A 22,203-nucleotide genomic window follows, 5' to 3' on the forward strand; every position below is an offset into this window, starting at 1 on the left:
CTTAATTGTCTGGAAATGAGATGCAGGGAACAATAGGACCTGTTTTCCCACACTGCAGTTTAGTATAAGATTTTCTTCAACATGTGCACATGTCAAGAGGTGAAGGATGCCCCCTAAAGTCTACAGATTTGTGAACAAATAGTGAATCAATAAAATTTAATTCAGTAAAAAAAGATTTTATTCAAAGAAAAGGTTCTGTGGCTAAAAATATTTTGAAACCTATTCCATTGTGTTATGATGCCTCAAGAGTCTTCTACACTATCCAAAGTTTTGCCAAGTTTACTTTCTCTCAGGCAGGCTTGTTCTATCCCTCAACTCTTCTTCTGGATAGGAAAAAAATGTATCGTTGACGGGGTGTATTGTTTCTGGTTTTTCAGAAAACCATTAGGTCTTAACTGTGACCTCTCTAGAACCTCTTCCCTTCCTCCCCACAAGTTGTGGACACAGTAGATACTCTTTCCACAGAACCTTTTCCATAGTGCACAAACTACAGCTCTTAACTCCTCCCCACACTGTGAGTACTGTACCATTGAAGGCTGCGGACCACCTGGCATCCTCTACTGCCTGCTCCAGCAACTCAACCCCAAGGACTCGGGACGTGCGCTGAGCCAGAGAGAGGCCGATCACACCTGAGGAAGGAGGACAGACTAAGAAGAGTGTGTTTTAGGGCTTTAACCCATTAAGCTTATGCCTGCACCACTACCACCACCTCCCCACCTAGGTTACAGGGGCCTGGGTACTGAGTAGATGGTGTTTGGGAGCTAATCGTCATGTAGATTCTACTTGGGCTGCCACTTGCCAGTTCCACAGCAGATGTCAAGGAGGATGGTGTTGGAGTCCACGCCACTCAGTTCCCCCACAGTCTGATACAGCATCTCTGCACCAGCAGTGTTAACTTGGAAAAAGGCATCTGGAGAGATGCGGATCTTCAAGCCCAGGAGATCTTCAAAGATGTGGGGTTCCCCAAATAGGAGCTGGTAAGGGGACTGCTGATGGCTACAACGGGTCATGGTGCTTGAAGAAAATGAAGAAGAAAGCATCTTGGAATGGCAGGCCATGCTATCTCTAGTAGCTAGTCGGAGGGAGAGGCCACAGCACCTAGACTAGGAAATATAGCCTCTTTGCCACGGCCCTGGCAGCTCTGAAGGAGGTCACCTCCCAGGGCTGGAGGTACATGAACATGTCCCTTCATCTACATTCTGGCCTGGCTTCCCAGTCCTAGAGGGTGTAGGGGGTCGAGAACATCTTCACCCAAATCCTCCACGATCAGCATCCCTTACCTGTGGGGAGTACATTGTAAACCCACCAGTGGATGCCTAAAACTGCAGACAGTACTGAACCCTATATGTACAGCATCTTCCTGTGCATACACACATACTTATAAATTAGGCATGCTAAGAGATTCACAACAACAATAATAAAATAGAACATTTGGGACTATTGTCCTAGTAAATGTCGTATGTTTAATAAAACATATGAAACATGAATATGACTACCTCCCTGCCAATATATCTCATTATATGGAACATTTCTGCACCACAGCTGACCACAAGTAACTGAGCTGGAACACATTAACACCATGGATTAGGAATACGAGTATATGGCAAGTCATACACATTCTACTTGTTTGGCTGTCCCAGGCTTACCTTTCCTGGAAGTAAAGTGAAGTCAAGTCACAGACTGCTCCTGGCCCTTTGGTGAAAAACTCCTTTACAATCTCCTTCTGGACACAGAGCTCCTCCTGCCCAGACCACAAAATCAGGTGTCAAGCAAAGATTCATCTCTGACAAATTTCCTTTCCGCGACAAGAAGTAATCCTCCCTGCAGAAGTCAGACAACAAGGCACATTTCTCAAATCCCATTATAAATAACACTTAACATAAAGCAATATTCCGCAGGGCCAGAAAGAAGGAAAATAAGCTATTTTCACATCTTAGCAGAAGCATAGCTTTGCTTATTGACTTTTGACAAAATCTATACAATAGATGTGGCACTTTCTCTAGTTGAAGACTCTTTAATAGTTCTCTAAAGAAAGTGTGAGAGTTACTGTTGCTGAAAACAGGAGCTAGGGCCTCCCCTGGTGGCGCAGTGGTTGAGTGCTGGGCTGCGAAGCTGCCCGCAGCCTGTGCAGCGCCGGTTTGATCCCCGGCTGCCGGCGAGGGTCCCACATGGTGCCGCAGATCTCTTCTGCCGTGCCCACTGCTCCCCTCAGCAGTGTGTATGTTTCGTCAGTCTGCCTGTCCTGTTCCCCGCTCTGTCTCTGGTGAATTCTCTCACCCTCCCGCGCTTCTGACTGTACCCAGTGCTTGTATAAATAAATAAATAAATTTTAAAAAAAGAAAAAGAAAATGGGAGCTAAACTAAGCTTTTGTCCCATCAAGAAGAAGCAATTCAATTCCTTTTAATTCCTTTCAAATGTCTTCACTTCAAATATCCCAACCATCCACTCCAACACCACTCACAGGATGTGAATCCCAGGAAAAAGGAGAGACCCTGGAAGAAAATAATCCTGGTAACTCAATTTTTTTTTTTTGTTTTTGACCATACTTTAGTAAGAAAAAAGCAATAAATTACATCGCTCTAAATAATTAATGATCATTAATGACATTCTTTATTCCATGAAATATCAGATCTTTCTTAGGAAATAGATCTTTCTTGCAGCCATCTCACTGAAGGTTGGGGGAAAAGTGCAGAAAACATCTCTGAAGCAGTGAAATGTACATGATACCTTATATCAAATTTCATATTTGGTGACATGAATTAATCAAAGTGCTCAGACTCTAAAAAGGTTCAAGAAAAACCACTAACATAGCAAAAAAACTGTCAGATATCATTACAAAAACACGAGGAACATGAATTGGTCACTTAAGAGTAAATTTTAAGAAATTCTTTATATGTTCTGGAATTCTATAATAAGATGCAGTGGTTCCTAGAGAAGAAAGGTTTATGATGAGAAACTGGAAATAGAAATGTTCATTTTTTTTAAAGATTTATTTATTTATTTATACAAGCACTGGGCACAGTCAGAAGCGTGGAAGGGTGAGAGAATTCACCAGAGCCAGAGCGGAGAGCAGAACAGATTGATGAAATACACTGCTGAGGGGAGCAGCGAGCGGCAGGAGGGGTCTGCGCACCATGTGGGACCCTCATCCGGTGGCCAGGGATTGAACCAGAGCTGCAGAGGCTGTGGTCAGCTTCGCAACCCAGAGCTCAACCGCTGCGCCACCAGGGAGGCCCCATTTTTTTTTTTTAAATCTACTTCCTGGCAGCAAAACTTGAGCATGGTTTTTTTGAGGGGGCAGCTGATTTTCATGTCTAAGCTATTGGTTTTCTAAACCAAGATGGTTGCCATCTTGGTGTGCCTGGGATGGAGGGGTTTCCTGGGACACAAAACTATCAGCACTAAAACAACTAAGTCCTTCCTTTGCATTCAGAACATTTTAAGATTCTTATATCACTAAGAGACCCTGAATATTAGTTTCAGACATGGCTATACCAGAGTAAACTAAGTTGAAGCTATAGAGTTAAAAACGACCTGGGCTCAAGTCCTAACTTGGCTATTTACCTGCTCTTTACCTTGGGTATTTCTATGCCTCCACATGCTCATCTGTGGAACGGGGGGTGACAATACGTCGCCATCTTCTGCCTACGTCACACATTGGTTGAGATGATCATCTAAGATTAGGAATGTTTTCACATGGAAATGTTTGAAAGCTTAACTGCATTACAAATCTAAAGTAGTATTTGGGTTATGAAACTCTGGCTATATTCTGGTTTCTAATGGCATTTGGGTTCAGTAGAACACCCACTGATTTCCATGGGCAAAGTTCCTACTATTTCCATGGGCAAAGTTCTAGTGAAAATACTCTGAGTCCTCACAGGGTAATTTGGTAATCCAGCCTGCACCTACAGTTTGACTATGCTAACAGCATGGTTAAAGAGTATCCTGGCCATCTTCTCCTTACCCTCAACCCTAATTGATGACACACACAAATATATTATGTGTAGTTTCTGCTCTCTGCTCTGAAACTTCCCCAAAACAATCACAGCACAGGAGTAGTAAGGATGGCTACAGAAGCTGCCCCTTAGCAGCCTGTGGGTCTCACCTGCCTTAACTGCTGGGGATGGAAAGTGATGATGGCCATTGTGTGCCCTTGGCTATTGGTTCGCACTGTGAGCTCACGCCAGTACCCACCTTCATGAAACTGAAGGCAGGGCTCCATTGGGGACTGTCGAAGGAGTACTTCATAGCACTAGGAAGAAAACAGTAACATTACAGAGGGAAAACAAACAAGTTCAACAGCTAGTTATTTCTGCTGGATGACAATTCATGTTTAAGCTTTAACCCCTAGTACCTCAGAATGTAACCGTATTTGGACATAAGGTCTTTAAAGAGACAATTAACTTAAAATGATGTCCTTAGGGTGGGGCCCAGTTCAATCTGACCAGTGGACTTATAAGAGGAAGAAACTTTTTTTAGATTTATTTATTTATGCATACAATAACTGGGGTACAGACCAGAGGTACTACCTGACATGACCCCCATTAACCATTTACCTCCAAAAGTCCTCTTCATCTGGGCCTACTTTCAGTTCCTCCCAAAAGCTTGCCACATTTCTATCTTTTACAGTGTCTGTTCTCAGTCTAGAATGCTGCTCCCTCAGACTTACGCATGGCTGGCACCCTCACTTCCTTTAAGTCTTAATTCCAGGGTTTTTCAGCCAGAATACTATTGACATCTGTGGCCAGATCATTCTTTGTTGGAGGAGGCTGTCTCATTCATTGTGGAATGTTGAAAAACACCCTTGGCCTCTGCTCACTACATGCTAGCAGTACTGCTCAGTCATCTCCAAAACTGTCTCCAACCAAAAATGTCTCCATTAAGAAGATCTGGTACATGGTCATGATGGAATACCATTCAGCTATAAAAAAAGATGAATTTCTGCCCTTTGCAACATGGATTGAACTGGACGGGTTGTGCTAAGTGAAATAAGCCAGAAGGAGAAAGCCAAATATCAGATGATTTCACTCATCTGTGGAAGAAAGAAACAAAACAAAGGGACTGAGGAACTGACAGAACTAAACCAAGACAAAGTCTAGAAATGACTATAGAATTGAGGACACTAGAAGGGGAAAGGGAAGGGTGGGAATACAGTGGGGAGGGAGCTCAATGGTATATCATAAAAGGATATGGATGCTCATGGGGTGGGTGGGGTGTGGTGATGCACATCTGGAAATTAGGACTAGCCAGCACTGGGGGGCGCTACTCTGCCTTCCTCAGGGACCAGTTTCAACCTGCTCCACCCTCTTCACTTGTGCTCAGGGCTTAGTCTCTTGGGTTGGTTTACTTTTTTCCATTTTAACCATTTTTTACTGTACAGCTCAGTGTCCCTAAGTACATTTACAATTGCTACACAAACGTGACCACCACCTGCCTCCAGAAGTTTTCACCTTGCAAAACTGAAACTCTGTTCCCATTAAGTAATAACTGCCCTCAAAAATAAATTAAAATTTAAAAAAAAACTAAAAAGATATTTGGGGCAGGGTCTCCCCGGTGGCACAGCGGTTGAGCGCTGGGTTGCGAAGCTGCCTGCAGCCTCTGCAGCCGGTTCGATCCCCGGCTGCTCCCCGGCCACCAGAGGAGGGTCCCACATGGCGAGCAGACCTCTCCTGCCGCCCGCTGCTCCCCTCAGCAGTGTACTTCGGTCCTTCTGCCTGCTCTGCTCCCCGCTCTGGCTCTGGTGAATTCTCTCACCCTCCCGCGCTTCTGACTGTACCCAGTGCATGTATAAACCAAACAAACAAACAAACAAATAATAAATAAATAAGACATGCCTCTAGAAAATTAAAAAATAAAAAAAAAAGATATTTGGGGCAAAAAAAAATGAACTCAACTCTTAGCTCATGGGGAATATTGATTAATGTTTGACAGAGGTCTTAGAGCATGTGGGGGAAATAATCAACAGTAGGTTCATAAGAGGCTAAGCAATTAGAAAAATGAGGTATACATTCATGTCAAACCAAAAGTTGTGAAATCAGCATACTACATAGGACTATACAGCTATGAAAAAAAGCAGCATGTTACTATGTGGGGAAAAAAAGGTGATGCAGAAGAGTGTCTATACTGAGCTACCTTTTAGCTAAGAAAAGGGGAGGATGCAAGTTTCCTTCCATTTATTTTTTAATAAGCAAAATGAATAAATATCATTACCCATGGGAAGGAGGGACCTGGGTAGAAAGGTCCAATGTGAAAGCTAGACCTCTCTGAATGTACCTTTATTTTGTAGATTTGACTTTGGAATCAAGCAACTATTTCACAAAATGATATAACAAAATCAAATCAAAATGAAAAAGAAAAAAATCAATCCTTAAAATTTGAAAGCAAGCAAAATGAAAAAAAGGAACTATGTATCAAGTATCACATTAGTGGCTTAATTACAAAAAAAGGAATTATTTCAGAAGGTACAATAATTTGACAAAAAGAAAGAAATGAACAGAAATCCTGAGATCTTTTCAGTAATCATTAGTAATAATATCAGTACTGTTTTTCAGAAATTCTATAATACATATATATTATATAATTACAATAACATATTAGAATAAAATATATAATTACATTAATGCTGTCCCGATTCAAATTTTCATCGTAAGAGGCAGGATAAAAAACATAAAATCAAATGATTTTAAGTAAACTGTAACTCAAAATTTGATTTGGATATAGCGCTACAAATTCATATTTTCTCTTAAAAAGAAAATATTTTCTAGTTCCAGTAAAAAGGGCTTGACATATGACCAATCCAGTGTAAGCGAACCCCTCTCACACTCATACCATGGCCTCCAAATACCGTTCTCCACTAGAAGAGAACAAAATTCCTCGAAAATGACTAAGTCCAGGTCTCATGCAGAAAATGAATTGATAGTGCTAGAAATATCTTACCATTCTAGAACTATCAGGGTCAGCTAGGGCTCTGAAGCAATGGAAAGCAGTTCAATTGGCCAAAAATGGAACAATTTGAGTGACAAAAATAACGTATCTGCATGGATTGAAACATATCATGTATGTCAAAAAATCCATGAGTTAAGGTTATAATAGCAAAACGAACAAATTTAACTGACCACTTTTTTTTTAAGATTTATTTTTATTTATTTATGCATACAAGAACTGGGGTGTAGGCCAGAGTTGTGGGAAATGAGAGGATTCACCAGAGACAGAGCAGAGAGCCGAAAAGGCAGACTGACTGAAATACGCTGCTAAAGGGAGCAGCAGGCAAGACAGGAGAGGTCTGCTGTGCCATGTGGGTCAGCTCCCTGGCTAGGATTGAACTCAGGCCACAGTGGCTGATGATAGCTTGATAGTGTTGAGATTTTAACCCCTGCGCCACCAAGGAGGCCCAATTACCACCTTTTGAGGAAAGTGAAAGAATTAAGGATTTACTCTGCTTTTCTTGTATGAGTGCCTCAGAGTAACCAAATATTGATAGTTGTAAGGGAAAGTTATTTTTAGAAGAAGCTCAGGTAATAAAGAAAGGCATGGGCAACACAGAATCCACCACACAGCCAGCCCTCCTGAAGCAACAAAGCTAGGCAATGATCATCAATGGTTGCTAAAACCAGTTGGTGAAAGCTGATGAGAAACTTTGGTTTTAATCCATAAATTTTGTTTTTGTAGCTTTTTTTTGAGGTTAACACTGGCTTACAGTGCTGTGTATGATTTATGGGGATAAATTCACACCTCTTCAGATGTATGTTACAGTATTTCGCCTACCACTAGGGCACCAATAATGCTCCAAATGACCTACACCCCACCTCTTGTATGTATTAATAAATATAATAAATCTTAAAAAATAAAAAAAATAAGTTGCAAAGGCAAAATAATTAAGAGGTAAGGGTACTTAACATGAAAAACATGTTAATCAAATGCAAACTGAACATCTTGTCTGAATTTTGGTTTGAACAAACCAAGTATAAAAATCAAATCATTTATGAGGGCCTCCCCGGTGGCGCAGCGGTTGAGCGCTGGGTTGCAAAGCTGCCGGCGACCTCTGCGGCGCCGGTTCGATCCCCGGCTGCTCCCCGGCCACCAGAGGAGGGTCCCACATGGCGCGCAGACCTCTCCTGCCGCCCGCTGCTCCCCTCAGCAGTGTACTTCAGTCCTTCTGCCTGCTCTGCTCCCCGCTCTGGCTCTGGTGAATTCTCTCACCCTCCCGTGCTTCTGACTGTACCCAGTGCATGTATAAACAAAACGAACGAACAAACAAACAAATAAATAAATAAATACATGCCTCTATTTAAAAAAGAAAAAAAAAATCATTTATGAGATAAATTGACATCAGTTCTGATCATTTATTGGATACGTGGTGATATGAAGGGAGAAATGTTTATTTCTAGGTGTGATAATGGAATGAATATGTTTTAAAAATTAAGTCCCTTCTTTTAGGGTTCACACTGACATATTTACATTTTATATGATGCAATTTGTGGGATTTGCCCAAACTAATCCAAAGGGGTTGGTGGAAAGGAGGTGAGAGTATAGATAAAACAAGATTGGTCAGACATTGACGGTTGTTGAGTTTGGGTAATGGGTACAAGGGGCTTATTATTCTATTCTCTACTTTGAGATATTTGTAATTTTCCATAATATAAAATGAAATGAAAGAAATATGTATAATAAATGAAATGACATCTTAGTACATCTACTTGGCTCAGCAGTGATTATCATTATAAAAATATAAATATTAAATATTAATTTAACCAAAAATGATGCTTTAAATATATGAGGAGATGGATAGTCTGGGAAGGGAAACAAAGTAAGAGGGAAAAGTTCTTATATATCCTAAGTGGAAGTTGACATACAATATGTACATTTGATAAGTCAAGATATATCAATCTATTTAGAAATATGGAACACCAGGACAAATAAGTGTTATTGTTTCTGGGGAGCAAGGTTCAAGAGAGGAGGGGCGGCAGAGGACTACCATTTTTCTTTACTAAGTTTTTAGCACTATTTGACTTTTACAACTAAGTATTTGTATTTCTTGGATAATATTTAAAGATCTCTTCTTATATCTTGGCACTCCAGCTGACAACTCCCATAAAATTCTCATTTTTACTCAAGCCTCGAGAGTAGATATTTAAACCTCAAATTGGGGCAGAGTAGGTTATCCTATCATCTTTTTTTTAAATATTTATTTATTTATACAAGAACTGGGGTACAGGCCAGATGTGCGGGAGGGTGAGAGGATCCACCAGAGACAAAGCAGGGAACAGATCAGGCAGATCTACTGAAATACACTGCTGAGGGGAGCAGCAGGCGAGACAGGAGAGGTCTGCTGCGCCATGTGGGATTCTCGCTGGCCAGCAGGGATCGAACCCATGCTGCAGAGGCTGCGGACAGCTTCACAGTGCGATGCTCAACCACCTGTGCCACCAGGGAGGCCCCTATCCTATCATCTTTTTTTTTTTTTTAAGATTTATTTATTTATTTTTACAAGCACTGGGTACAGTCAGAAGCTCAGGAGGGTGAGAGAATTCACCAGAGCCAGAGCAGGGAACAGAACAGGCAGACTGACGAAACACACTGCTGAGGGGAGCAGCAGGCGCAGCAGGAGAGGTCTGCTGCGCCATATGGGACCCTCACCCAGTGGCCGGGGATCAAACCAGCGCTGCAGAGGCTGCGGGCAGCCTTGCAACCCAGCGCTTAACTGCTGCACCACCAGGGAGACCCGCCTATCCTATCATCTTAATGGAATAGAATGTCAGTACTAGTAACAGAGAAAGGGACATGAAGGTATGAAAAAACTGAGAACAGTCAGTGCCCTCTCTATATATGTAAAGTGCTGTTATTATTACCTACTTGATTGGATTTTAGATCTTGCATGCCTTTTACAAAAGGAGGAATTTGTCTGGATAGATGTGGAGGGTAGAAATTTGCCTACCCAAAGCTGGAAGGGCTAGAAACTTGGGTAAACATTGCAAAGAGGTAATCATTCACTGAACATTTGAGGAACAAATGGATCTGTGTTAAGTGCTAGGTTACAGAGCTAAATAATGCACAGCTGCTACCTCACAGTCTCGTGTGGGAAGCGCCAGCACTGAACTATGCGGTCTGGGATGACAGGCGCTACAACGGGAGAGAAGCCACAGGAGTACAGAGGACAATCCCCAACCAGTTCAGGGAGTTAGAGAAAGTTTTCTCCAGGGTCTGACGCTTGAAATGAATCTTAGGCGCATACACAGAAGCCAGGTGAAGAAGATTGGGTGCATTTTAGACAGAGGGAATCCTCAGGCAGGAGTAAGATGGACAGGCAGGGTAAGTCTAGTTCAATATGAATACAAAGAGGGAAGCAGGTGAGGATATGCAGAAGATGAGGCTAGAGGACCTATCATGAAGATCCTTAATTGCAGAGGGAAGGAATTTAACTTTTATTCTAAAAGCTACTGGGCAACACCTTAGAATTTGAAGGATGATCTTATTCACATTTTAAGGACGCCTTTGGCTGCAGTGAAATGAATATACCAAGGTACAGGGTGGGGATCAGCAAGAGCAGTTTGGAGACTACTGCAGTGGTTCCGGCCAAGAAGATGGTAGTGTGGACTACAGTGATGGTGATGATGGTGGTGTGTATGGTAGGGAGAAATGTCAGGCTTTTCCGCCCTCCTGCCATCGGGATGGATAATGGATTCTTGCGGTCCTGAATGCATGCCTGATGGCAGGCACCTGGAATAGGGTGTGGGCATAGGTAGATGGGATTCACCTGGGCTGAGAGTGGGCTTTTAAGGGCGGCATCACGGCGACGCCAGCAGAAGCCGAAAGAGAAGCCGAGAACGAACAGAAGCCGAGAGAGAAGGCCGGAGAGCCCAGATACAGTGAAGACCTGCTGGGGGCTGGGAGGCCTGCCAGCCTACCGGCCCCCCAGCGCCCCTGCCTGCTGTGTACCTGGTAATCCCAATAAAAGCCTGCAAAAAACCACTGAGGACTCTGACTCCTCCTTTACCCGGTCTGCTGGATCATAGAAAACCTGCACCGTGTCCATCCTGCCTGTACAATTGGCGTAAGTCAGCAAGATGATCCATGCAGGTGGGTATGGAGCCCTCCGAAGACCTGTAGGGACTAAGGAATAGCAGACTGAACCTGTGACCGCGCTGGAGAGTCATGGCGGCACAGGTGGACAAGTTTCGGGAGCTATGGGATAAGACCTCGCCTGGAGGAGGAGGGAGAGACGCCTGAGAGGACCAGCCAAAGACCCCTGAGGCAGCAAGAATCATCGGAAGAGAGAACCACGATTCAGAGCTCACCAGTGCTGACGCAGGGAGAGGCCAACAGACTTGGACTAATGGACTTGGACTGATAATCCCGCCAGAGGGAGGAGGACCTTGGCAGGTTATGTTTTTTTGAGAATCTGGGGGTGGCCGGTGGGCCTTGATGGCCAAAAGCAGCCTGTGCATGCCCAGCAGCCAGGCAGAGGAGAAAAGCCAACTGAGAAGGCAAAAGCCGGTGCTGATGTTGAGAAGCCCTGAGCGGCTGTTAAGCAGCCTGAGTATGCTGAAGCCCTGTGAGTCTCGTAAAATCACCTATGGGTGATGCCCTGCTCATTGTCGAGTGAGGGTGAGGAGCTGAGGAACCCGTCCTTGGGGGACGGGTGGGGAACGTGGCTTGGGGTGGAGCCCAAGCCAAATGCAGAGTTTGGATCCAAGGATCCCCAACCCATGTGCTTGTGCAGTGGGTTGGCCTGAGTGCAGGGGTCTGCAAGTCGCATTGGTGGCTATGAAGGCCGAATGTTGGAGCGACTGCAGACAGAAACCCTGAAGGTTGGCGATTACCCCCAACAGAATAGAATCGCCAATCCCAGAGTGAGTACATCCTGGGGGTGGATGCGGTGTGTGGCTTGTAGCCGAGACTACAGCCAGAGAAGGCCAGGAAGCCTGATGGCTCCTGGTGTGTTACAGTAGATGCCGTGAGTGGTTCCCCTCCCTTGTATGAGCAGTGCCTTCAGCAGCAGATGTGGTGGCTCATCTGCTGGTACCAATAATTGTCTTTTGCCACTGGGTTGGGGCCCTGCCTGGATGTATTTGTGTTCTGTTGTATTTCGTTGTTATATTGTGATGTATTTGCTTTTGTGGGCCATGGCTGCATTGTTTGTTTGCTAAGAAAATTGTATATATGAAGACTATATGGCAGAAAACCCTGAGGGGGTGGACTGTACAGTAAGGAGAAATGTCAGGCTTTTCTTCCCTTCCTGCCATTGGGATGGATGACGGATCCTTGCGGTCCTGAATGCATGCCTGATGGCGGGCACCTGGAATGAGCTGTTGGCATGGGTAGATGGGATTCACCTGAGCTGAGAGTGGGCTTTTAAGGGCGGCGTCATGGCGACGCCAGCAGAAGCCGAAAGAGAAGCCGAGAATGAACAGAAGCCGAGAAAGAAGGCCGGAGAGCCCAGATAGAGTGAAGACCTGCTGGGGGCTGGGAGGCCTGCCAGCCTACCGGCCCCCCAGCGCCCCTGCCTGCTGTGTACCTGGTAATCCCAATAAAAGCCTGCAAAAAACCACTGAGGACTCTGACTCCTCCTTTACCCGGTCTGCTGGATCATAGAAAACCTGCACCATGTCCATCCTGGAAACAGAAGAAGGTGGATTCAAGAGATTTTTTAGAAAACAAAAACAGGAGTTGGAGATTGATTAGATATGGCTGTTGAGGAAAGGGGGGATTGTGAAGGAGAAATCTAGAATGTCAAGTGTTTCTAATATGTCATGGTACCACTGACTAAGGTGAGGGGAAAAAGCACATTTGGAAAGGGAAGAGGATAAGTTTAGTTTAGGACAGTGGTTCTTAATTGAGGGCTATTGGGTCCCCCATTCCCACCCCAAGGTTTATCTGGCAATGTCTGGACACATTTTGGTTTAATGGCATCTAGTGGATAGAAGTCAGGGAGGCTGGTGAACACTCTATAATGCATCTAACAGCCCCACACAACAAAAATTTACCCAACCCAAAATGTCAATATTATGTAGGCTGAGAAATCTTGATCAAGGGCAATGCTGAATTGCAGAACTATCCAGGAGAGCTAGCTAAGGGTGCTCAGTAGACTTTTTGAAATGCATCTTCCAAAGCTCAAGAGAGAGCCAGAATGCAAATATAAAGTTTAGGAGTCCTTATAGTTGGGTGTAACCTTCCATGAAGCTATTCAAAAAGTCCAGGAACAGTCCTGGGAGACACAACACTGAGTTGGAAGGAAAGAAGACAAGGTAAAGATACCATGAAAAAGATGAAGAAATAGCCAGGGAAATAGGAGGAAATTGATTAGAGAATATCATAGACACCAAATAAAGACAGTGTTTTAAGTGGTGAAATAAGAATAGTAAGTGTACCACAGGCAGAGAAAAGTTGAGTAAGTTAAGGACAGAAAGTTTCCAGTGGATTTGGCAAAATGGAGGTCATGGATGACTTTGGCCAAATCAATTTCCATAGAGTGTTGGGGGCAGAAGCAAGAACCATCAGATTTTTTTCAAAGATGGAAGATATTTTATATGGTTTTGGACTGAAAACAACAGAGCCGACAGGGATGGGGAGGTGGGAAAGAAGTAAAGAAACAAGAGAAAGAGTGTGTAATGAAGGAACAAGTTTCCTAGGGAGGGAGGCAATGAGTCCAAACTGGAAGGATATAGTCTTGGATGGTGGGAGGAGGGGTGGCAATCACCTCTTTCACTGAGCTAGGAGGGAGGGAGGGATAAGATTTCAGTGAAATCGGTAGATGGTGGCAGAAGTGGCTAAGGGAGTTTTCATCTGATGGCCTTAACTTTCCAACAAAGAAGCAGGCACAGTCATGTGCTAAGTGCAAGGGCTTAAAGGTGATAGGGTAGGAAAACTGAGAAGACTTTAGAACAAATAGTGACTGAAGAGAATGGCAGAAGGTGATGAGGGCCATGTAGGAAGACTTCTGGTGAATGATCCTGGAAGCTGTGTGCTAGAGGGGGGAACTTGGAGGTTTTGTCCTATCATAAGGCATCAACCAAGTATCAGAAATCTGAATGATTAGGAGAGCAGGTGGCAGTAAGAATGAACAAGGAACAAGGGTGTCAGTTGGGAGTCCTGTTCAATTCTCACGAGTAAGGCTTTTGCTTTTCTTCCTCTAAATTCCACAAGGGCAGCACCATGTCTGAGTCACCACTGGATCCAAAGCACTTAGCACACTGCCTGCCACACAGTAGCCACCCAACAAGCGGTAGACGTGTGCAGTAGAATAGAAAGCTGCCTCAGAGGCCAAACTCATGCTCTAGATGCCTTACCACCACTCCATCTCTCACCATATTTCCCAGTCCTGTTCTGCCGAAATACTAGCCTTTCAAATCAAATATTTCAGGCACTTGCCACTTGCTATACTGCCCTTATCAGTACCTCTCTTTCCTAATACTTCTCTTCCATTAAATTCCTCTGATGCCTGACATTTCCAACAAGGGCCGCAATTCTCCCTCCTCCTCTCCATCCCCCCTGAAATGAAACACTAGTAATATTCTCTCCACGTTCAGAGGTATGCTTTCTGAACAGAGCCCTCCTCCCCTCTGCCACTGAAAGCAGCTCTATTATTAAAACGTCAGGGATGCTGCTGTCATAGACAGCAATGCCTGGGTCATCTCAGTCAGCCTTTGGCTCCTTGTTACCTGTGCCACTTGATTGTGTTTCTCAGGAATGTTTTTCAGATGACTAGACTGCACACAGACAATGTTTCGGTCTATGGAAAGAAAAAGATTTTGATATATATGGCTTGCTTCCTAAGAGGTTATTCTTCCTAAAACATTATTTAAAAAATATCTGGTCACTCAGATTCCCTCTTTCAAACAGACACGGGCAGACATGAAGAAGCTAAATACCTAATTCAAGTTCAAGATCATTTTTTGGAGGAAACCTGTTTCCTGCTCTGTGCACTAAAAAGGTTTCTCATAATGGAGCTAGTCCTCAATATTTTCTTTCTGCCACAAATGCACAATATGACAATGCCTGCTTTTGGTTCAGATTTTAAGAAGGAAATAAAATATAATGGGTTTTGTTTTTCTGTTACTGAATAATAGAACACTGACGTCATATACTCCATTCAGTTCAGCACACAGGGGGGAAAAAAGCCAAAGCGTCTGCCCTAATGAACTGGAGTTTAAGGCATATGGATATTAAACAGTGTGACTAATATAAAATGATGGTGTTTCAAGTGGATTTATTGGAAATGGGCAAATGGAAAGTTCAGGAATGGAATCTGGGAATGGACACTGGAACTAAGTTTTAGCAATATGCTACCGAGATTTCTCTCATCAGCACTCACCTCCCCTAAAAATTCTTCTAAGGCTTATTTATCATAGAAAAGTTCTAGTTGTGAGGGATCTGAGGATATGAAATAGAAATAAAAAAGGGCAACTCTCTAATAAGGAGAACCACTCCCAGTACGGACAAAATGGTGACAACAACAATGATGATCAAAGAGCACAGCAGAACAATATTTATTAAGTGCTTACTAGGGCTCAGGCATAAGGCTTTTAAAGGAAGAAAGGGCGAGGGTTATGATCCCTAACACTATGTTACAATGACTAACCACATAAAGGTCTCCAGAATTAACCCTGTGATCATACTCTGCATAAAGACTTCCCATCCAATCTTCTCCTTTATTTTCCTGTTTTCCACTCCTCTCCATTCCCTTGGACACTATCCTCTGCACCCCTCCCCATTCTCGTAGTTCTTGGTTTGTTACTGCTACTAGTCATGGCCTTCAGCTCACCTCTCCAAGTTCCCAGGTAGTATCCCACAGTCTTTGGATTGCCATCTGGACCTCTGTTCACAGAGAAGGTAGACTTATTTCGGTAACCATTGATGACAGGCTGGAAAAGGCAGAAGGGCAGAAGAGGGACAAGTCAAATGAAACCATGTAGGACAAGAACATAAGGAGAGTAAAAATGTTGACTGGATGAGGACAAATAAATGGTGCTTGCTTGGGAGGTCTGGCATATGTGAAAGTCCTTGGAGGTAAAGATCAAGACATTACACAGTAGGAAGAAGGTACCATCTTACTATAAAGCAGGAGGAAGCAAACTTTCTCAGTAAGTGGCCAGAGAGTAAATTATTTTAGGCTTTGAAGGCCATATGGTCTCTGTGCAAGGACTCGCCTCTGCCAGTGGGAGTGCAAAAGCAGCCACAGACAATCCATAAAAGAATGAGTTCAGTGTGTTCCAATAAAACTTTATAAAATAAGTGATAGTACAGATTTGGTCTAGGGACCATAGTTTGCCAACCTCAGCCATAAATTAAATTCTGCCTCTCTGAAGCCTCATTAGACGATTTCCAAAGTCTGTAATCTTCCTAAAAAAGGTAGTAGTGTAGTAGCTAAGAAACGGGTCAGATAGACCTTAGTGTGAATCTGCTCTGGCATTTTCTATATGTGAGGTCTTGGGCAAATTAAATTACTTTATCTCTCTGAGCCTCCATATCTTCATCTGAGAAATGACTGCCTACCATTCAAGGTGACAGTAAACAGTAAACAAGACAATGATGCATGTTCATGACTTAGCTATTAAGAACACATAGCAAATAAAGGCTGGGGGGGGGCGGTGCTTACAGAAGGTATAATGGGATGGAGAAGACAACAGAGCCCCTGGGATCTGGGGGCATCTGTGGTCACATTGACTGCATAATGCATTTGGAGGTAAGACTCCAGCCTTTGTAAAGTCTTCTTCTGAGCTTCAAATTTCACCTGCAAAAGAAAATCAGCAATGTAGCAAACTACTTTTACAGTATCACCTCAAAGAGTAGGAAACAAACAGGGTATGCAAAGATTGTCCAACAGATTCTTGGATTGTGGTCTAGCAGGTAAGGGATCCAAGAATGTGCTCCTGTGTAAGCTCATCACTTCATCTGACCTTTGCCAGTGAACATACAAGCTGTATGTCAGGGATGCCCAGCAGCACTTGCTGAGATAATGGAAATGTTCTGTGTCAGTGTGATGTTCTCTGCAACATGGCGGCTACTAGCCACATGTGGCTACAGAGCACTTGAATGTGGCTGTGGCGACTGAGGAACTGAATTTTTCATCTTATTTAATGTTAATAACTTACAGAGTTAGCACAGCTATAAAACAACATCTGCATTCCTTCACCACACTTCAAAGCCGCACCAAAGAAATCACAGGGCTCCTGGGAAAAGGGTGATAGGGCACACACATTCCCAAATTATGTGAGTAACAAACTCAGAAAAGATAGGAACCTAATGAAAAGGGTAGTAGGTTTTTTTTTTTTTTCACTTAAATAATTTAATGCAGAGGAAAATGATCAAGGCAGAATGCTGAATATGTATTTCCTATGCTATCATTATTCACAGGAGTAATAGCCTCAAAAACAGAGTCACAGATTTTTTATTTGTTTTTGTGTGATTTTTCAAATGACTTAATTTTTGGAGCAGTTTTAGATGCACAGAAAAATCAAGTGCAATGTACAGAGATTTCTTACAAATCCTTGCCCCACACACGCATACAACATCCCCTCGCTAACAACATCCCCACCAGAGTGGTACATTCGTATAACTATTGAACTTACACTGACACATCATATTCACTCAAATCTTAATGAAATGTAAATCTTAATGTAAACTGTGGACTTTGAGTAGCACAGTTTTATACAGATTAAGTGGTTAAGAAACAAAAACTATGGTAAGGATAGCACTTTCCCCTGACAAAGACCTGAAGCTTGCTTATGGATGTGGCTGTCTACTTAAGAGTAATCACGAGGGAGTAAAGGGAGGGTTACATGAGTTGGACAGAACGTTCTAGCAGCAGATGTGAATGGGTGTAGCTCAAAACAGCAAACTGAATGAGCAGGTAGATGTTTGAGGTGTGTGTGCCTGTTCATTTTCTGTATTTTTATCCAGCTCAGTTCAGCTGGGTGCAGTTTCTTTCTTTTATCCAGTGTTTCTCAAGGACAAAATCACTCCTAAGCAAACGTGAAATTTGCATTATGTTCAAATTGTTCCCTAATATGTCAATCCATTGGAACAAATTTCCGTTTTCAAAACAAGCATTATCGCCGAAATCGACTGCATTTCAATTTAAATAACCACATGCAGCTAGTGGCTACCAGGGTAGAAGGTGCAGTTCTATATGAAGCAGCAAGAGCGCTTGCTACTCACACACAGAAAGCTATAAGAAGAGCCACAAAAAGCAAGAAAGAAAACAAGCATTTGGATATATGGCTCTAGAATTTAGAACACATAACTGGTCTGAAATTAAAATTTTGCAGACTTGGGGGCCTTCCCTGGTGGCGCAGGGGTTAAAGTCTCAGTACGATCAAGCTATATCACCAACCACTACACCATGACTTTGATCCCTAGCCAAGGAGCTAACCCACATGGTGCAGCAGACCTTTCCTGTCTCTCCCCCTGCTCCCCTCAGCAGTGTATTTCAATAGATCTGCCTGTCCTGCCCCCCTCTCTGTCTCTGGTGAGACACCCACGTCTGGCCTACACCTCAGTTCTTTTTTTAAAGATTTACTTATTTAGGGCCTCCCCGGTGGCGCAGCGGTTGAGCGCTGGGTTGCGAAGCTGCCCGCAGCCTCTGCAGCGCCGGTTCGATCCCCAGATGCTCCCCGGCCACCACCGGAGGAGGGTCCCACATGGCGCGCAGACCTCTCCTGCCGCCCACTGCTCCCCTCAGCATTGTACTTCGGTCCTTCTGCCTGCTCTGCTCCCCGCTCTGGCTCTGGTGAATTCTCTCACCCTCCCGCGCTTCTGACTGTACCCAGTGCATGTATAAACAAAAAACAAATAAATAAATAAATAAAAACATGCCTCTATAAAAAAAAAAAAAAAAGATTTACTTATTTATGTATACAAGAACTGGGGTACAGGCCAGAGGTGGGAGGGGGGTGAGAGGATTCACCAGAGACAGAGTGGGGAGCAAAACAGGGGGACTGACTGAAATACACTGCTGAGGGGAGCAGTGGGCGAGACAGGAGAGGTTTGCTGTGCCTTGTGGGTAGCTCCCAGGCCTGGGATCGAACTCGTGCTGCAGTAGCTGCAGATTGCTTCATAGTGCTGACGCTTAACCCCTTGTGCCACTAGGGAGGCCCCTACAACCCAGTTCTTATATTTTACATACATAAATAAAAATAAATCTTTAAAAAATTTTCAGACTCATTAGCATATGGAGTTTAAAGACCTGCTGGGGCATCTGGGTAGGGGTATCTGGGTAGAGGCAGCTAATCAAGCTTCCTATAAGGATAGCACCTTTCACCCGGTGAAATGGAGGACTAAGGGCTTAAGCTGGGCACCTACCTTCAGTTGTTCTTCATAGCTCAGCCTCCAAAGTGGTGTCACCACATCAGCCAGCCTTGAATAAAATAATTCAGGCACTTCATTCATTATATAAATATGTACTGAGCACCTATTTTGCATAAGAACTTCCTGCCACCATTTTCTCCAGCATTTTACTTATCATTCAGAAGACCTAACCCTCATGCCCCTCGGGAGATAGAGTCTGGGAGAAGAGCCCATTCTGGTGCTGTCTATTTAACAAAGCAGAACAGATGGGCAAACCTAATATAAGAAAAATCCAGATTTATCAGGAGGTAATTAATCATATTACAAAAGACTTCACTGTTGGGTTCCTTTAAATAGCTCACCTCCCTAATGCTTTTAAAGTATAATTTGATTTAGAAAATACATTTGCTGCATAAAATGAGGTATATTTGTGTTTGCAAGGCTGCAATGGGACTATTCATTTCTAATGCATCTAATCTCTCTCTAGGTTCCTGAGTTTCAGAATTCCTGCTCTGGACATTTTAGAGACAAAGTCCCAGTTTATTATCTCCTTTCTGAAAACACACTTAAAGGCAAGAAGCACATTTTCTGTGATCCCAAAACATATCTGCCAGCACTCGTCAGATGTCTCAAGTTTGCCCTGGGCATCCTACCTTCAGTGCCCTCAAATCCTTTCAGTGCCATGTTAGTTACATCAGGAATATAGAATCTCATTCAGTCCAGAGATTCGGACTTGCTAAGGACATCAGTTCGGGCCTCACCTTTCCTGCCAGGATTCACTTGGTGGTCCAAGATGACTCAGTTTCTTCTGACTTTTTTGTTCTTGTTGACACTTCTTGGTTATCACATGGATGAAGCTTCCCTTGTATGCTGAGCCCAAAAAGGCTGTGATCAACCTGGTGCTTTTCTGATACATCAAGGAAGCAATCCTGGTTTGGAGAAGAGACCCACCCTGGAGAGGAAACATCTCAGGCTGTGCACCAGGCTCTTCTCTTAATGCCTATCATTCACAGAAACACTATGATTCACCTGCATGAAAGACAGACAAAGAGAAGTTGGAAAACAGGCATAACTCCCAAACCCCTCATTCATTTACAAATGCTTATGGAAGCTCAGCACCTGACGCAGTGTCTGGCACAGGGTGGACACAGGACTGCTGAGCAGAACTGAATGACTGTATGCTAGATACTGCCTTTGGCTCCCAAAATAAAAAGATAAGGAAAATATAGTCTCCATCTTCCAGCAAAGAGTTCAACTCTCAAGATATACTTCCATGATCCAGGTCTCTGCATAGTCTACACTCCTACCCAACAACCAATTAATTAACTAATATTTAGTGTTTTTTACGTGCAAGGCACTGTGCCCCACTAGACATGGGTGGAATTTCAAAGGTTATCATCAAGTGTAGACATAAAGGAAAAAAGATAGTAATGAACAGGATATGCTTGATTCCTGATGAATGCTCAGGAAAGGTTCCCCGGAGCAGGTGAGTCCTGCACCAAGTCTGAAGGATGGCAGGGAGGTGAATGAGATGTTCCCAGGACAGTGGCTAGATCAATCTGGCTAAGTGGACAGTTCATTTCAAGGAATAGAGGCAGTAAGACTGAAAGTTACATTAGAGCGATAGCTGGAAGAACTTGACTGCCTGAATAAAATATGGATTTTATTGCAAAGGCAACAGTAATTTGATGGAGGCTTTATGTAGCGACATAAAGATGAAAAAGGGAGGTTGATAAAAAGCAAATTCATGTTTTGAGGCATGTGTTTGAAAAGGTAGGGATATACTCAAATGGAAACATCCACCAAGTTCGTAGAGAATCAGTACTACAAATGAGCGGAGAAGTCAGGACTAGAGATTTGATCAAGTGTCTATTATAAGAAGCACAAGTTGTAAGATCAAGAGAGCTTTGAGGAATGAGGGGAGCAAAAGGCCATTGACAAAACCTGAGAAAAGGCAATATTTGAAGAGCCAAGAAGATGGTTGTTAACCCAGAAGGACCAAGATAGGGTGGAGCTTGGAGGCCAAGAGAGATGCCTTTCGGGAAGGCACTGACTCAGCCAGTAAGTCTGGAGCCAAAGAAAGAAGAGGAATAGGCAATGGGAAGTGACAAGCAAGAGGGACAAATGAAGGTTTGAGGTATTGAGAGTGTGGCCCCTAGAGTCAGGCAGACCTGGGCAGTTCCCTGGCTCCGCTTATTAGCTGGGTGCCTCTGGCGAATTAATCATTCCTTCTGACCTTCCTTTTTCTTCATCTGTAAAACAGAGATGATAATAGTACCTATCTCATATTGTGGTTGTAAGAGTTAAATAAAGGTAATTAATAAAAAGTACTCCACAGAAAATTTAACAGAGATGATGTTTGTAAAGCTCTTGCATCATGTCTAATACCTGCAAAAGGCTCAGTATGTGTTCATGATTAACTGTCACCATGGGCTCAAAGACCCTGGGACTGAGTGGAAGCAGCAATATCGAAGAAGGATGGGAGCAGGAGGAAGGGAGAGGGGGAGTAACTGCGGCAAAAGCTGGAAGACTTAGAATAGGTGGAGGGCCTCATTTTGGAAAGAGGAAGGAATCCCTCTTGCTCCAACACAGGACTCTGTGCTACTGTCTAAAAATATTTTACCTTAGGGTCCCTGATCATTGCTGTGTGTGATTTTTTTGTATTCCTAAGACATGCGAATCAACTTGGCCAGACACCTTCCTGAACTGCTGTGAAATTACATTTTTGGTCTTGCCTTCTACCTTAGATTTCATCCCAATGTTTAGACACACCTTAATTCACAGTGATATATATTTAAAAGTCCAATGTATGTAATAGATTGATGAACAGAGATTCCTCCCTGGTTTCTTCTACTTCTGTGAAATTAGTATGCCAATAGGTACCTTAAAGGATGCTGATATTGGTGCTACCATTTAGC

General features: G+C 43.4%; 1 protein-coding gene across 1 annotated transcript in view; it reads right to left on the reverse strand.

Moving 5' to 3' along the window:
- Positions 1–20,292, reverse strand: part of TRMT2B (tRNA methyltransferase 2 homolog B) — a gene marked incomplete at both ends in the record, with an annotated part of 28,964 nt that extends 8,672 nt beyond the window's left edge. The window contains 11 exon segments of the mRNA XM_084258071.1: positions 528–629; positions 800–1,014; positions 1,647–1,741; positions 4,107–4,253; positions 14,659–14,729; positions 15,762–15,861; positions 16,596–16,730; positions 19,301–19,355; positions 20,047–20,203; positions 20,206–20,268; positions 20,271–20,292. Of these exon segments, the coding sequence (XP_084114197.1) occupies positions 528–629; positions 800–1,014; positions 1,647–1,741; positions 4,107–4,253; positions 14,659–14,729; positions 15,762–15,861; positions 16,596–16,730; positions 19,301–19,355; positions 20,047–20,203; positions 20,206–20,268; positions 20,271–20,292 (1,162 nt within the window).
- Between the last annotated feature and the right edge of the window lie 1,911 nt (positions 20,293–22,203).

This window comes from Talpa europaea (genome assembly GCF_964194135.1).
Source record: "Talpa europaea genome assembly, chromosome: X".
In the NCBI taxonomy this organism is placed as follows: Eukaryota; Metazoa; Chordata; class Mammalia; order Eulipotyphla; family Talpidae; genus Talpa; species Talpa europaea.